This window comes from Molothrus ater, chromosome 6 (genome assembly GCF_012460135.2).
Source record: "Molothrus ater isolate BHLD 08-10-18 breed brown headed cowbird chromosome 6, BPBGC_Mater_1.1, whole genome shotgun sequence".
Taxonomy (NCBI): Eukaryota; Metazoa; Chordata; class Aves; order Passeriformes; family Icteridae; genus Molothrus; species Molothrus ater.
In genome coordinates, this window is record NC_050483.2 from 57515675 (window position 1) to 57533384 (window position 17710).

The window sequence follows — 17710 nt, forward strand, 5'->3', positions numbered from 1 at the left end:
GAGAAAGGAGAAAGGAAAGGAAAGGAAAGGAAAGGAAAGGAAAGGAAAGGAAAGGAAAGGAAAGGAAAGGAAAGGAAAGGAAAGGAAAGGAAAGGAAAGGAAAGGAAAGGAAAGGAAAGGAAAGGAAAGGAAAGGAAAGGAAAGGAAAGGAAAGGAAAGGAAAGGAAAGGAAAGGAAAGGAAAGGAAAGGAAGAAAGAGGCCCACAGACACCTGCTGTGAGTTTATATTTGACAAGTGCCAATAAGCTGCGATCGTCTCTCCTGCGCGGCTGCAAACAGAGGAGCCAACCGAGCGAACAAACCCAGGGGCAGAGCTCGGCTGCCCTCGCCGGGTTAGGGGCTGGCAGAGAGAGGAGAACCGGGCCGGTTTTAGGCTGGGCTTGCGGAGAGCTCCGTGCCCCGGCGGTGCGGGAGGAGCCGGCGGCGCTCCGTGCCCGGCTGCGGCGCCTGCGGGATGCTCCGGAGCGCAGGGATGCGGAGGAGGAGGAGGAGGAGGAGGGCTGCGGGAGGGGACAGGGAGGCGTGTGCCCGCCTGCCAGGGGGCTTTTCTTCGCTCACCCGCACAAACCGATGCCTACCCTGCCGAAGCAGTTAAACAGGGGAGAGAGCGGCAGCCCGGCTGGCAGATTCCTGCCCTGTGATATGCCAGCCACAGGGTGACGCAAGGGCTGGAAGGCTCCAACTAACAAGCCATTTTCACCTGCGTAATAAGCGCTAGTGGAGATCCAGCAGAAGCGGCGGCGGCGGCTCCCGGTGCCCGCAGCCGGCCAGACCCCAGCGCGGCCGCAGCCCCAGCCCCAGCCCGGCGGCCACCGCAGCCCTTCCGCGGCACCCCCAGAGCCGGAGAGCAGCGGGCGCCTCGCAGGCAGCATGTCAGCCCCGCCGGACCCCCAGGACCTGCTGCTGGCGGGCACTGGGCTGCACTGGGCTGCGGACGGGGCGGACCAGTACGCGGCTGGGGCTCCGCTGCGGGATGGAGATGGGGCTGAGCAGCGGGAACAGCTGGGATTCGGCTCCGCCAGGGAACACCCGCCCGTTACCATGGCGACTGCATCCCCAGGTAAAAAGCGAGGGGTACCCAGGGATGCTCAACAAAGGGGCCCTGGCAGCAGCAGCAGCAGCGTCTCCCGGTTGTCTCGTTGCTGACGCTTCCTCTGTTTTCCTCCCAGCCTGGCTGCTTGGAAACATTGCTAACGAGTTAGTGAGAAACAGAAAATAACGAGGAAATGCGGCCTTTGCAAATAGTTATTTTTTGCTGATGTGGGGGAGGGGGGACGCAGGAGACAGCCAAGTTCCCTAAAGCTCTTTGCAGTTTGTTAGGCACAAGACAACCAGATTTCAGGCAAATGCTGAAAGGCATTTGATTTCACCTGACTTGATGTGGATCTGTCCTCATTTGTTGTACACCTGTTCACATCTGGAGTGACAGATCTTAATGGACTTACTTCAGCTATTCCCCGTGCACCTGGAATTCCTGCATGGCCACTTGTATTATTTCAACATGCAGCTTTTAATAGAGTGCCTATTCTGAAGTGTTTGTACATTTTGTGCATGCTTTTGGGACTTGTTCATTTATTTGTGGACTTCTTGCTTGCTGTGTTTTCCACCTTTTGAACATCGAGGTGTGCTTGACTTCTGGTGTGTTCACTTTAGGGTCTGCAGGTTCATTGATTTTCTGTTTATTTTTGGGGTGTGTTCAATTTCCCTTGATTTAGGGCTGCTTTCTTTAGTAGGTGTATTAACAGCAGGTGTGTAACTGTTAATGGACCCCAGGAGGCTTCAGCTCCCATAGCTTCTGGTAGAAATGTTTGGGGAAAAATTACTCTCTTTCATTCTTGGTGACAATTCCCTACTTTCTTTCCCACTGCTGTCTGTCAGAGAACCCAAACAGCCAGAAACCCCAGCCCTGGGGGAGCTGATGCATCCCATCTCACTGGGAAGTAGATGTTTCCATTACAGAGCCTGAAGCATTAAACTTGTCTTGAGTAAGTTGAGGGTCAGGGCTCGGGACAGGAATCGATCTCTGTTATGCAATAGCTGCAGGAGCATTAGGAACTGCGTTTTTGGGCTGAGTCCCTTCTAATCCCCTCCAGTCAATCAGCACAGAGAGTAGCTGGCCAGGAGCAGCACAGTCTGTGTGGCTGCGTGTGCTGCCCTGCTCATACCCACACCAGTGGCTCCACAGGGTCTCAGTGTGTGTCAGTGCCCCTGTGTCCCTGCTGCCTGTCTGTCTGCTTGATGTGACTGAGCTCAGGGGTAAAACAGGATCCAACACCCCTCAGCTGATGTGGGAACTGTTTTGCTGTGTTGTAGCTCTGGGCAGGCAGCTCATCTGCTGATGTGCTGCTCATTTGCTGAGCCGAGTGTTGGGTTGTGGAATGTGGCTTTCTACTGGAGGCAGAGGGCTGGGAATGTCAGGATGTGTGAGTGTGTGAAGAGGGGCAGGACTGGGGTCTCCAGGTAGGGCTGCCTTAACCATATAGTGACACAAAGAGGGGGGGAAAAGAATCTTGTGAGCAATTTTTTGTTCACTGATGGATAAAAATATGGCCACGCTGAATCTTAACATTCAGAACAAAGAGGGGTGGTCTCTTAAACTGTGTAAATCACCATTAAATGGAATCACTGTGGAACTGCTTACAATTAATGAAGGCTTCTTCAGGCTTGACGTGGCTGTAGATTTATACTTAGAGAATGCAGAATAGACAGACAGAAATAAAAGAAAAAGAAGAAAGAAAAGAGAAAAAAATAAAGAAGAAAGAAAAAGAGATGCAAAGAAATTATTCAGCTTTTGTAATCCTCTGCTAAGTGGTTTTAGACATGTTTGTTTGCTTGTCTCAAACTGTGGCAAGGTGGAGGCAAAGTGAGTGATACAGATCATTTTGGTGTTTGCTGGCTGTGGGCTCTCAGGCTGTCAAATCAGCAGTACTGTAAGAGTAGCAACGTGCTTTAGACATTTCCCATTTTGTTTTCCCTGTTCAATAAAGAGCTGTTGTGTGACTGTGAGCGTGTCTGGCCAACCATGGCAGACAGAGCAGCATCCCAGGCAGTGCAGCCCTGCAGTCTCCCTCTGTTTGTGGCTGCAGCAGCTGTATTTCTGCTCCACACTACCTAGAGAGCCACGACTCCCGCCCCCTTCACCGGGGGAAGTAAATAATTTCCTTGTTCTCTCCGTGTGACTAAGTATTCATAAGTTTCTGAATAAGAAGACTGTCATATTGTTGAATATCTGAAACTGTCAAGCTTTTCTGAAAACTCTTTATTTCTCCTTCTCAGAGAGAGATTCCTGCCTGTTCCTAAGGCATAGGAATGGACCCAGCAGGAGACACACAGCTCCAGCTTTTTTATAACACTGCCATAATCTGCCATAAACTCAAACACTCCTGATACAATGGGCTATCTAGGGACACTTTAGACAAGGAGCAATCCATCAAACAAGAGTGAACTGGACAGAATAATTTTCAGGTAGCTTCCCAGCACATCCTGTATCTTCCTCCACACCTGTCAGACCGGTCTTTTTTTTTTTTTTTTGTGAAAGCCATGGTTATGCTTTCTGAGGCAAGAGCAGGGTCTGGGGTCTGGGAGATTCTCTCAGCATGAAAATAACTGAAAACAAATGGGAGGAATTTATCGCAGGTTGTGCAGATATTTTTTTATACAACCTAAACATTTGCAAACTTTCCCTGATCTTGGCTTTTGTTTTAAGTTTGAAAACCAGCCAGGGATTGTTGAAAGGTTCAGGAATATTTTCAAGCTGGCCGTGGGCCCGGCTTTGAGCCAAGCTGGCTTTGTGTCAGAACCTGGTGAGTGGTTTCTGAATGATGAAAAGCAATGGATTCCACTCCCCATTCTTTGGATCAACCAAAGTCAGCAGTGATTGAGACTGCAGAAAAAAATTCCTACAAGGAGTGGAAAGCTCAGAGGTTTCTCAAGCAAAGTCAGGGCAACAGGGAGCTGCAGATCCCTCATCAGCCTCTCCTCTTGCAGGGCTCCAGTGAAGATAAACTCCAGCAGCTTCTGATCAGAGATAAGGCTGTTTCTCTTGCTTTTTTTCCTCCCTGACTTTTGCTGAAAATGTCTCTCTTCCTCAAATGCCTCAAAGTTTTCTTCCTTCCCAAAAATGAATTTGGTTCAGGGTGAGAGGACCTTGCAGGCAGCTCTTGCAAGGACTGGTGAGGGAAGCAGTCCTGAAGGGCTGGTGAGGAATTACATGTTGGTGAAGAGAGCCCCATGTCACCCAACACACCATCTGGTCAGATTCTGCTATTTTATTTTTATGCGCCAACAGTGATTAAAAACCCTGGAGAGGAATTATTTTCCAAAAATATTACACAGGCTAACAGGCATTCCCCAGTATAAATACATATGGTTTCCTCCAGAGAAATGGCAAAAATGGTAGAATGGACTGTACCTCCATGCTGGATGTGTTCTTCAGGGAAAAATAGTGGGAAAAGGGCAGGAACTCTTACAAATGGTGATTTTTCTGTAAGGATCTGGGAAATTTCCTGCAGCCTGGTGCATGGGTGATAGATCAGTGGTCTCATGCCCCAATGTCCATACAGCTGAGATCAGAGAGCTGCCAGCTCCTGCTCCCTCCAGGCCTTCAGACAGCCACAGCAGTCGGGACATCCTGGCAATCCTGGCCCATTTCCAGCTGCCTCCAAAGCCAGGTCACACATGGGGACCAGCTGCCCAAAGGAGAGGAGGCCAGTGCCACAGGGGATGGCATGAACAACTGGGACAGGTCTACAGGGACACGATGGGATGGTGGATATGGCCTGTGGGAACCCTTCTGGAACAGCATCCAGGGGTTGGCTGGGATCCCCTGGGGTGCCCCAGTGTTGTGGAATTCCTGTGCTCATGGGAATAACAGCAGCCTTTTGGTGTGTGCCAGTGAGGGACTCAGAGCTGCTTGGGTGAGGCAGATGAGTTAAGGAACAGCCTCTGCCTGCTGAGGAGCAGTGGGAGACCAAATCCCAGGGGTGTTTCATGCTGTGATAGGGGCAGATATAACACAGAAGACCATGAGGGGTGTTGGGTCCCGCTGCTTCATGATGAGGACAATCCCTAATGTCAGTGCTTTAAGTAAAGACCATTTGAAAAACCCTTTCCAATTCTAATGATTTGTAGAGGCTGGGTTTGAAGGTATCTGCTGTGTACCCAAATGTTCTCACCATGAGGTACCCACCAACCCAACCCTCAGCCTGCAAGAGACTGCAGTGAGGTGCTCCTGCCATAAGCCTCAACTTGCATGGACAATGCTGCACCAGTGACTCTCAGTTTATGGTTTCTCTCCAGTTACTGGCAGCTTTGCACCCTGGCACGAAAGAGATTTTTGATGGTTTTCGGGCAGGTTGAGAGCCCCATGGGTGGAGAGAAGTAGGCATGGACACGAATGTCTGCACTGCTTGGGTTTGGCACTGACACTTTTTGGGATGTCAGATCATGGACAAATGCAGCAGATTCCCCAAGACAAATGGCTCTTTGTGGCCTTCCCACCCCTTCCCAGGTGTTGCTCTAGGAAGATCTCCCCAAACATCCATAGCAATGTGCTGCTCAAAGCCACCACACTGGAAAGGCCAAGACCCAAACCCTAATTTTACAAGTTGCTGTAGAAAAGTCTTGATATAGTGGATTCAGTGAGCTAAGCATGACACAGGGGAGCCTCTGTGGGTGTTTGGAAATAATCCTGAACTGCCAGGCAATCCTGCTCAGATTGAACCACCTGAGGCCAGATTTAGTCAGAAATATGAGACTTTGGAAGAGTATATATTCATGCCAATTCTACTATCAACATTTTAGTCCTTTCTGATTTAGAGAACTGAATTTAGTTTTTCCTCTGCTGTCTGGATTAGCCACTCACAACTTCTGATCTACTGCTGTGAGTGAAGGGGACAGAGATATTTTGGTGGAGATTCTTCCCATTCCCTGGTGTTTTGTTAGTGCAAGCAGATTTTGCAGAGGGACAGAAACAAAGTGGATTTCTTCTTGGATCTTTCTGTTCTTGTAATCCTCATGAAGCCTGAAAAAGTAGCCTAAGCCCACAGTAAGCCATCAAAAAAAAAAAAATCCCGTTGAATTACCATCCTTCATTCTCACTTGGGTAAAGTTGGAGCAATGGCTCCTCTTGGGCTTTTCCAGAAATGCTCTGCATTTGGGGTGCTCTCAGAGGTGCCTAAAATACCTGGCATAAAATCTGTGCAGCAGTGTAGTTCCCAACTCCAGCAGATCAAAATGCAGCTGGTTTTCCCTTGTTCCTCACAGGGATGCAGAGAGTTCTGCCTGCTTTTACTGCCACGCTGATGAATTTCCTTCAGCCTTCAGGGCTGCAACTGCGTTGAGGAAGAGGATGAGGCAGATGAAAGAGTAAAGTAGTACCAGGGAGGGTGACTCACCTGCCTTATTTTAACCTTCATCACTCAGTAATGAAACGTTTTATTTATAGATGAGGAACTGAGGGGGAGAGTTTGGGGAGGAGGGGAATGGTGTGGAGGGGAGAGGCTCTGGATGTCCCAGTTACTGCAGGTGTTGGGTTTTGTGGGTTGCAGTATTTTCTGGGCTGTGAATCTCCCCTGGGCTGGGTGGTTCATTATCTCTCACTGCTACAAGGGTCCCAGGAGGCACATCTGTCTCCTTTTTTCCTTCAGCTCTGGAAATGGCACTCAATGACATGTCTCATGCCTTATTTTTACCATAAAACCTGTGCTGCTGTCTGGGGACAGCAACCCCAGAAAATGCCTGCATGTTGTCTCTGTTTCAATCCTCCCAGAGAAGTCTGGGCAGGTCCCACAGGTCTGTTCATCACTCACACACCTTCCCACGAGGGATCCTGGCCCAGCTGCATGGCCTGGAGTGGCCCAGGATGCTCAGGACTAGAGTTAGGATCTGCTTTCAGTCCTGAGGACTGAGTTCACCCCAAGACCCAGTTATTTCGTGCACAAAAGTTTTAGCTCCAAGTTCCTGAAACAGCCAAGGAGTTGTGCTGCAGGTCCACATCATCAGCAGGGAATGGAGTTTTTTAAATGGGTGATTTCTTAGGAATTTCCCTCACTCTCCCTCCTTAGTAGCTGGTACCTGTAAAATGGGCCAAGTACACACTGAGATTTTTCATTTTTAATGTAGCATTTATGTAGCATTTTGTCCTTCATGTGCTATTCTCTGACTTCTAAATCAGGGCTGCTTACAAAATTCTGGGGGTTTTTGTTTTTCTTAGGTTGTTTGTTGTTTGGTTTTTTTTCAAAAGAGAAGGTGGCCTCCGCATAGCAAACCATGTTTCAAATAATGAAGCATTATTTGTAATTAGTTTTCTAATTTAGGACAAGCTGTAGAGTTGGCATGATTCAGCACTCAGGAGCACATCTCACATTTAGTACTCTAGTTTTTTTAAGACATTTCTGATTTATGGTCAGTCTATTCCTCCAAGAAACCTCCTACCTTCAACAGTGAGAATAAATTCTTGGAACTCACCTGCAAGGCAAGACTTGAAATAGAGAGGACCTTAATCACCTATTTCAGCCCTCCTTGTTTCAGTGAAGTATTTAAGATTCTAATTTTATGGAACATAAGTGCATTCTTAACTGTTATTAAAATTAAGATGGTCTTAAGTATATGCATAAAGATGAGCATGTTTTGTTTAATTTAGGAATAAATGAGGTAGAAGATATATCATTTATAAATTGGCTTTATTACCCATTAGACCAGACTGCTTCAGGACAGTTGCATGTAAAATGGAAGCACCTGCACTTACCCATCTCATTACAGCACTGAAAATTAACCTTTAAAGAGATCAAAAACTTAGAATTAAAATCATAATCATGTTGCTGTCGTTTATTTTGATCTGTCATGTGCTTCTAGGTGAGAACAAAAATTGTTAGAAATGACTACATCCTTCATAAGCCTGTCACTTTCAAATATTGAGGTGTTACCTCATAAACATTGGCTTTGTGCTTTAATATTCCTTGAGAGAGGGCTTTCCCACCTTTATTTAAATAATAGCTGATAAAAGAGTTCCTTGCATATTTCTTTCATTGCTGCTATGAGTCGCCTGCCCTTGATACAGCCTCCTGCTATCATGAGATCTGGTGTGAGGAAAGGGAGCTGCTTCTCCAGAGATGATTTGGACACAATTGCCATTAAGAGCTGCAGCATTCCCAACATCTCCCTCTCTCCCATCCTGGATGCAGGAGCTGATGGGGCAGGGAAGATGCTTTCTGCACCAGGGTGACTCTGCAGACCTGCAGAGTTATGTCAGCTTGAGGCTTTTCTGTGCCATTCAGGACATGAGTTATGGCTTATTTTTCAGCAGTGCTGAATTTATTAACTGCAGCTGATTTATTGCCTGTAGCTTTAAAGACATTGAAGGGACTTATTAACTGTGGCCAGTAGAAAGGAAATGCATGGGGCAGCCTTGTCAGGCTGGAAACTTTCCTGCTTCCAGCCCTTCAGGGTTTCTCATCTCTGAGGGTTTGTTTTTTTTTTCCTGTCCAGATTACCAGTCCATGTCTTGGGTGCACATGTGGGTGCCCCTGGGTGAGCCCTGTGGCTGAGAAAGAGGAAACACCAAGTCTGGCCAGGGCTTTGTATCCCAAACACAGCCCTGGGTGCCATCCCTCACCCCACTGGACATTTCAAAGCCACAAATGCAGAAGTTACAGCCCCAAATGACATCCCCAGCTTTCCCTGCACTGCATTAGTCACTGGCTGCGTGACCAAACAAAAATCCTCACCCTGGGCAGGCTCTGCAGCACAGCTGTGCACAGAAGGGCTGCAGACAGCCTGAGCCATCTGAGTTTGTGCTGATGTTCTCCTGCTGAGCCTGGGCTCCTCCACACAGCTCCCAAAACACTCAGGGGCACCTGTGAAAGAACTACTGGAGGGACAGACTGCATTTAAGGGTTCTGATTGATGCCTTGTGAAGGCTGACCTAGAACAGAGACTAGACAGAGCTAAAGAATAAAACAGGGATTTATTAAAAGGCCTCAATGGATCCACCTTGGGCAGCACAAGAGCCCAGCCAGGGCTGCACCCCCAGGTGAACCCAAAATGGTCACAAAATGGACAACAGGTCATAGGGTCACACACTTTTATATGTTCTGGTCCATTTGCATATTGGAGTTGATTGTCCAGTTATAGCTTTAGGTTATGAAGCTTATCCCACCCATCTTGTTTTTCTCTCTTCAGTCCACCATTGTTTCTGCTCTTGGGCCTGAAATTTGGATCATCTGTCCTTGGTCCCCTGCTAGAGAAGGAATTGTTTTGTCTCCCTATTCTGTGCAGAGAGCTCACCATCCCCTAATAAGAAGCTCAGAAGTACACACTAAACCAGAATAGAATCTGAAAAATATAAAAGCTAAAATCAGAGCCATCATGACCAGCAAGAGAGCTCTGCCATTCACAGGCCTAATCCATCCTCTAAGCAGGGGCCTACCCCCCACAAACATAATTTTGCATCTCAGGAAGGTGGGGACTCCCTCACCCCACACAGGGCTTGGTGCACGTGTGAGCAGCTCTGCTTGGAAATGGTTTTAATGCCAAGCTCCTGGGCAGGCAAAGGGCTGGATCCTGAGCACAGCTTAAAGGTTCCTCTGAATCTGCAAAGGGCTGGATCCTGAGCACAGCTTAAAGGTTGCTCTGAATCTGCAAAGGGCTGGATCCTGAGCACAGCTTAAAGGTTGCTCTGAATCTGCAAAGGGCTGGATCCTGAGCACAGCTTAAAGGTTGCTCTGAATCTGCCAGCACCGTTCAAGTGCTCACCTGTATCCAGGTCAGCTGCATCCCTCTCCCTGTGTGAGGCACCCGGGGCAGGGCTGGGAGGTGACACCTGCAGCCAGCAGAGCTGGGGATCAGTGTCTCATCTCTGCCCTCTCTGTGGAGCAGCATTCCATGTGCTTTGTGGGAGGGGGGATGAGTTTTCACAGCTCCCAGCTCTCCCCTGGCTGCTGGAGCATGGAGGGCTCTGAATCCAATGAGTCTTAATTGGCTTTTTCCCTTGTTGTCCTCAGTGCAGGGGTAAAAGGGATGCACTTGCTGCTCACGTGGATGGGAGGTGTTTTGCATTTCGTGATGTTTTCATTGCTGTTGACTTCAGCACTGGAGCACGATGCAACACGCGGGAAATGAAATGTGCACTTCAGCTGAGCTGCTCCTGCAGGTGTGGCTGTGTGATAGCAGCAGCAGGCATTTCTTATTTGCAGACTGATTTTAGTCAAATGGGAAACCTCTTCTCCTGCTCCTTATGAAAGTTACAAAAATGTAAAATTCATTTTTTTCATCCTCTGTTTAGTGCTCATCTCTAAGGATGTAGCATGTTTGTCAGTTTGCTGGGTTGGGGTTTTTTTGGTATTTTTTTCCTTTTTATTATAAAGGTTTATAGCTTTGGTAAACATCATTGAGGAAATGCTCTAAACTGCAAAATTGCAGTGCACTACATTTGAATTGAGACAGTTGCCTTTGATGTAGAGCTAACCTAAAGCTGAGGCTGATTCCTCTCTTTTGCAGCTTTTGCAGTTCTTTAAAAAAAGACATAATGCAGCATTTATGTAGTTGCTGATTTCTCTACTGCTCTAGCAAATTATCCCTGGGGTGGAATGTAGAATTGATTCCTCAGAATTTCCTGGTTATCCTGAAAGTTGTAATTTGTGATTCTCAGAGTTTAATTAGCTCCTAGAAAAGGTGTTGGGCCCAAGGTGACACTCCAAGGTGATGTGTGAGACTTAAAATACCAGAGGAGTCACCTCCTCTGAATACATTGTTTATGGGAAAAAATAAATAAAATAAAATAAAAATAAAAATAAAACAATAGGTTTGGAACATCTGGGCAGTAGCTCTGTTTATCACTTTAACTAAGAAATCCTTATAGTGAATTGGCTGGTAAGTGGCATATTTGTTGCTTGTAAGAGAGGATTTTTGTAGATTCTTAGTGTTTTAGGTGGTATCTATTTTTCCACGTAAAAAGTTCTGTGAGTGTTTAATGAGGGTACGTTGCACACAGGACTGAAAAGTCAAACAAGCAATTAATTGATTGCATGGACAGATGTGGAGTCATTAAGTAAAACCTGGATTACTTTTACATGAATGAAATAGGAGCTCTGCCTATGAAAATGCATACCTACCTCTGCTGCCAGGAGAAAGGACTGAAATTCCTGAAATTTAAATTTTTTTAGAAATTTGTCATCAGACAAAAAAAACCCTTCCCACAAGAGATACACAGATTAAAATAGTATTAGTGAAAATAATGAGATTTTAGAAATAAGTGCATATTTGTCAAATTATTCTCAGATCAATTCATGTTTCACCTTATTTGGCTGACAGCATTGTTTCGAAAAGTACCTTTGCTTCCAAACATACATAAATTCCATTTCAAAAGCACTAATTCCAGCCTGCAAAGTTCTTTATTCTATTTTAGAATTGCCATGTCATGTACATTTTTTTTTCTCTTGTGTTTTTTTTTTTCCCCACTACCCTAAAAAATACCACTGCAGATTATGGAGGATTATCTGAGCAGTTATCGTAGTAAAAGCCAGTTGCCATTTTGGGAATATTTTTATTTTTTTCTCAAAGTCCTTTTGACATTAGCCTTTATAATTCAGTGCTGTGTAGTAGAAGTTCAGGTCAGAGCTGAGGAGACAGGCCTGGGGATTAATGCTGTGTGAAATAAATGCAATCTCCCTCCACTTTGAACGTGCTAAGCAGACCATGTATAATCCCTGGAATATTTGGTGGATCTGCCAGGCCTTGAAGATGGCATTTGTAATATTTGTCTAGCTACATGTATTTTTACATCTTGTCCCTCCCTCTGCCATCCAAACTCTATTCAAAAGTGAGGGGAAGGGGGCTGAACAAAGACTGAGAAGTGAACCATTCCCAGGTGGGGATTTTAGAGTTTGGGCTTCTTCTTTTCCCCCCCCCCCTCTCTCTGCTGTTGCTTTTTAATGAATCGTTCTTCTAACCTACTTTAAATTGAGCTTCTAGCATGCTGGATGTTTTGCAGATGAATCATACTGTGCACTGCACTTATGCATATCTGCTGTGCAAGTACACTGTCAGCTTGTATTTGATAACCTACCAGCAAGCAGGAACCTTTTTTTTTATGGAATCTTGGGATGCTAACGTTGTTCTCCAAGTGAGAATAATGCAACCACTGTTAATAAATCAGCCTGGGTCTGGGGATGTCTCACCACTTTCACTGCATCCTTGATTAGCATTATCCTCAGAGGTATAAATTAAAGAGGAAAATATATAATCTGGGAAGCTTTCCAGCATCATCTTTGAAAATGAGAGCTCAGTGCTTTGCTGGGATTTCTTTGGTGGAGGAATGCTAATAGCAATGCTGAAGATGTGCCCTGATTGCACCCTAAAGAGTAGGAAGATGTACAGAATAGCTTATTTTTTTTTCTTTGTCATCAAGATAATTTCTGATGTGATCTGCACTGGTGAACAATTTTCTACATGGTTCTGTGGATTGATCCCAGAAGTGCAGCTTCAGTCTCTCCATTTTCTACTGCTTGTTCCCTTCTTTGTATGACATCTGCATCAAACCTGGTGCATGGTTTCCCACCTCAGCCTGCAGACAGCTGCCTGCAGCTGTTAGAGGGTCTGAGACACTGGCCAAAGCTTGAACTTCAGCAATAAAGGTTTCAGGAATTTCTTCTGACTGTTCCTACAAGGTGTTGCCACAGCTGGATGGTAACTCCTGACACCTCCCTCCCTGCCAAGGGAAGAAAACTGTGCTGCAGAGTGTGCTGATTTGCAAAAGGAAAAAAAAGAAAATTCACAGGGAGGGTTTGATTTTTGCAATGTCCCAGCTGTGCTAAATGAGCAGAAAGGGGAGTTTTCATCATATCAGCAACATCTTGGAAATGGAAATGCCACATCTTCCAGCACTTTCTGAGTAAGTTTTCCCCTTCCCTGCCCATAATCCACTCAGCATTGACTGGAACTCGGAGTTTGGCATGACTTGTGCTTGGAGTTTTGCTGTATAATGTCTGTGTTTCTATTTGCTTTCCCCTGGCCAGCTCTCTGCCAACATCTCCCTTTGCTTTCCAAGAGATGGTGAAAAGCACAGAAGGCAAGACAAAGCTGCTGTTCCTCAGGTTGCCTTCTGGGGAGACATAAGATACCTTTATTACTATTTTCCTGATGGAACATCTGATCCACAGGATGGTGGAAGGTCTCACAAAAGCCCCCAGGAGCTGCATTTGAGCTCAGTCTGGGCCTGATGAGGTCTGGGCAGTAGCCAGGCTTCTCCAAAGAGGTTTTGGCTTCATCATCAGTGACTCAGTTTACAGGGCCTCTCAGGCTGAGACTCCTAAAAGCCATTCCTCTCCCCTGAAAAAATGTAGGGCAGTTATTTTTACTCAGCTCCTGAGATAGTTAATTTTTTTCCTGCATGTTATCACTTTTAAATTAATATTGAGGATCCTTAGTTATGTTTTACAAAGGCATTCACCCTTCCAGCTCAACAAAATAGAGGGAATACCATGTGTTATTTGCCAGCTTTACTGACTTTGGTAGATTTGCTGAAGCAAAGTGTTTCAACATTTCCAGACATTTTTCCTGTGGAGCTTTCTCTTCCATAGAATGGTTTTCTGTTTCCCCTTGATTTGAGATGAAAAGAAAATTGAAAATACTATGAAATTTTCCCACAGGACAGAATTTCTTTTGCAATAGCTCAGCTTCTAGGCAATGTCAGGAATAACACAAACCACTGTGATCAGTGTGCTTAATTTCAACTCTGCATTTATGACTTATTCCTTGACATTTCTGTCTGAGGAGCAATGACATAAACCCACTATTCTCAGCATGGAAATACCCATTAAAACTGACAGCTACTGCAACAGCAAGCAAGGTTTGTGAGCACCTATTTAATGCAATCAACAGGGTTGTGACCTTGGTTTTCTGTCACTGGAAATGAAAATGCCTCTTGTCCAGCCCATCTCAGGGCTGTAACACCAAGCAGGTTATTTTCTCTTTAGAGCAGATGACTTTGCCAGCACTGTGGTGAGGAAGGCCTGAAGTGTCCCCCAAGCCAGCAGCTGCCCAGGGTCCTTGGATTTTAATAATTATCATAGAATCACAAATTATAGAATAGGTTGGGTTGGAATGGGTTTTGAAGTCCACCCTGTTCCAGCCTCCTGCTGTGGGCAGGGACACCCTTCCACTATCCCAGGCTGCTCCAAGGCCTGTCCAGCCTGGCCTGGAACACTGCCAGGGATCCAGAGGCAGCCACAGCTTCTCTGGGCACCCTGTGCCAGGGCCTCACACCCTTACAGCAAAGAATTTCTTCATAATATCTACCCTAACCTACCCTCCTTCAGCTGAAGGCCATTCTCCTTGTCCTATCACTGCCTGCCCTTGTCCAAAGTCCCTCTCCAGCTCTCTTGGAGTCCCTTTAGGCACTGGAAAGGGCTCTAAGATCTCCCTGGAGCCTTCTTTTCTCCAGTCTGAGCAGCCCCAACTGTCTCAGCCTGTCTTTATAGATGTATTCCAGACCTGTGGTAGCTCTCTGCTGGACTCATTCCAACAGGTCAACATCATTATATAGTGCTCCTTCTTTACTCACTTAAAAATGTGACTTGCCTGTTGATGCCAAGCAAGGGAATTAAAGTGAGGGAAGACAGCAAATGAAACTCTTTCTTCTTAGTCTCTATACAAGAGTTTTCTTTTGGAAAAGCCCTTCCCTTCTCACACTGTGTGAGCAGGAAAGCAGCAAAGCAATTCCCATGAGGGGGAAGTGAAGCCTTTAGGAGCCACCAGGTTCCCTTTCCTGACCCTGAACTTGGAGCTGCAACAACTGCTCCCTCAGATTTGCTGTGCTGCTTGTTTTAGTCAGCTTTTCAAAAAAAAATAAATAGTCTGTTCCAGAAGTTTTCAACCAATTTCAATCCCATCATTCAGCAACTGCTAAGTAGGTAAAATCCAAATCTTACCAGGAGTCCTGCTGCCTGCTTCCAGCACCAGGGATCTCAGGCTTTTGTAACTTTTAGAAACAAAGAGCCAGATGTGAGCAAAAAACCATGTTGAGCAAAGAATCTGCAGAATTGCTCGCTCAGATTTCTGGTTACAACTGCTCTGCACAGATTAAGAATCCTCTGAGAAGATTAAAGAAGGTGGTTTCTAACCTTGCTCAGCATAAAATTGAGAGGGAAAGGGTTGTTTGCTCCTGGTGCTTGGTGAGACTGACAGGATAAATGAGCTACACTAAAAATCAGTGTAGGCAGAAGGGTAAAATTGTGTAAATTACACAGGAGTGTCAGTCCAGGGAGGAGAGGAAGTCAGCATGGAGGGGAAAATGGACAGCAAGAAAAGAAATCCCAGCTACTCTCAAGAGTTTGGATTTCTCAAGCAATGGTTTTCTCACCAGTTTATGAAGGGATGAAGTGATGGAGGTTAAATTTATAAATTCAGCAGATGCCTTTTGGTCCACATCTCCTGTGCTCACAAGATCCAGAGGTGAAGTTTGCCTGCAAAACCATCTCCCTCCACCCTTTGTTCAGTTGGAGCAATTAACATAATTGCATTTTTAAAAAGCCTTTGAATGCATTTTTGTTTCTCAGTTATTTCTTTCAGTCAATTGAAAGGGCTTGAAATCCCCATTCTTCAAAGCACAGACAGATCTGTTGAGCCTTTCACCATGTGAGTAGTACCTGGAGGAATGCTGAGCTACAGCAGGAGTGTGAATCCACTCTCCAGACCCTTGGAGGCTGGCTGAGCTCTCCCAGCTCCTAAATCTAACACAAGGAAACCACAAGGAAGACCATGAAAAAGCAGAATGGTCTTGGCCACTTGTATAAACATTCAGAATAAACAGGAGGTGGTCATGCAGGGATAGGGCACCTCAGCAGGGAGAGCCAGCTTCCTAAATATGGAATGGGAAACCCCAGATGAATCCATCAGGGAAGAACTGGGGTGTTGAGGGTCACAAGCCAAACCCAAACCACCACAGGCTGCAAATCTTGTGCTGTTTTGCTGTTGCTAAACACCAGGCTGAGATGTGGTGATGTGTTTTTGGTGTGCAAGATGCAATAAATGGCCTGGGGATGAGCATGGTGTCCAGTCTGGAGCACAGCACATCAGGAGCAATGCAGAAAACCCAGAGGAGAGGGACCAGAGTGATCAGATGTCAGGGAAATTCAACCTAGGAGGGGAGGTTAAAAGTACCAGGCTTGTTCTGGAAGAACAAGAAGTTGTTCTGGAATGGCTGCCCAGGGAGGTGGTAGAGTCCATCCCTGGGTGTGTTTAACAAAAGCTTGGATGTGGCACTGGGTGCCAGGGGTGAGTTGAGCTGTTGGGGCTGGGTTGTGCTCCATGACCTTTAAGGTCTCTTCCAACCCAGTGATTCTGTGAATTCTGTGAATTCTGTGAATTCTGTTTAAGCTAAAAGTGAGAATCACTGGGGCACTGGAACAAGAGTCTCTAAGTGCTTTGAGCTCATGAAAACCCAAACAAAGAGCCCGAGTCAACCCAGCCTCCAGAAATGTGTATGGCTTCAGCTGCAACTATCAGATTAAACAGTTGGAAAAAGCCTTGGGAGAATGTGGACCTGTGGGACAGAGAAACACACTCTGGGTGGGTGGTGGCTGCAGCTCAGGTGCAGGAGAGGGCAGTCCAGAGGGACATCACCTAGGTGGCAAAGAAGTGATGTTGCTGCCTGGGGCCAACGATGGAATCAGGTCTTTCAAGTCTTTCTGGCCCTGTTTTTGGTGAATCTATAAGCTGAGGTGAGGGATGGCAGCAGGAAATACACTAATATTTTATTTTCCCATCTTACTTTGGTTCCCACCTGGTACAAACCAGCAGCTTCTCTTCCTCTTTGAAAATGTGCATCAACCACAAGCCACAGAAAAGTGGGAATGGCTGATATTCTTGTGTTTCAGTGTCTTTTTTATGGTAATTATTTATTTTTTTAAAGAAAAATAAATAATTTTTGTGTGTTTTGCAGGGAAAACCCAGCTTTCCTTAGGGGGAGTGGGTGAATTGACTCCTGCAGACAAATCTCAACTTCTCATTCAGTAAGTTGGACAAACAGCAAACTTCAGCACAAAATATTAACAAGGATTTTTAATAAATGCAGGCAGAGAGAAATTATAGAAGATAAAGTGTGCAGTTAGAGTTGGATGCTAAGAGCATAGTGCCTGCATCCAAGGAAGGAGGAAATTGAAAAAGATACAGCAACTACAGTCTTATTAAACTGATTTAATGACTATTGTTGCAAACATAAGGGGAAGATGGTAAAAGTGTGTTTATAAATGTGGACTGTGAAAGCAAACTTGAGAGTTTACTTCAGTAAGAGATTGATTGTTTTCTGACAGGTTTACAGTGAAGTTTAAAGCCCAGCACTGCTTGGAGCACCTCTGCTGGGGAGACAGGCTGAGAGATTTGGGGTTCTCCAGTCTGGAAAGAGAAAACTCCAGAGTGACCTCAGAGTGACCTTCCATTGCTTAATGGGAGCTTGTATAAGAGAGGGACAGTGGCTTTGTACATGGGCAGATAGTGACAGGACATGGGAGAATGGAACTAAAACTAAAAAAACTTTTAAACTAAAAGAGGGGAGATTCAGACTAGATATTTAGAAGAAATTCTTCACTGTGAGAGTGATGAGAGCCTGGCACAGGTTATCCAGAGTAAGCTGTGGCTGCTCCATCCCTGGAAATATCCAAGGACATGATGGATTGGGCCTGGAGAAACCTGGGATAGGGAAAGGTGTCCCTTA

General features: G+C 45.8%; 1 protein-coding gene across 1 annotated transcript in view; it reads left to right on the top strand.

Moving 5' to 3' along the window:
- The first annotated feature begins 567 nt into the window (after positions 1 to 567).
- Positions 568 to 17710, top strand: part of RTN1 (reticulon 1) — a 123974-nt gene continuing 106831 nt past the window's right edge. Inside the window, exon 1 of the mRNA XM_036384060.2 lies at positions 568 to 1060. Coding sequence (XP_036239953.1) covers positions 871 to 1060 — 190 coding nt within the window. The 5' untranslated portion in view covers positions 568 to 870. The remainder of the gene's footprint in view (positions 1061 to 17710) is intronic.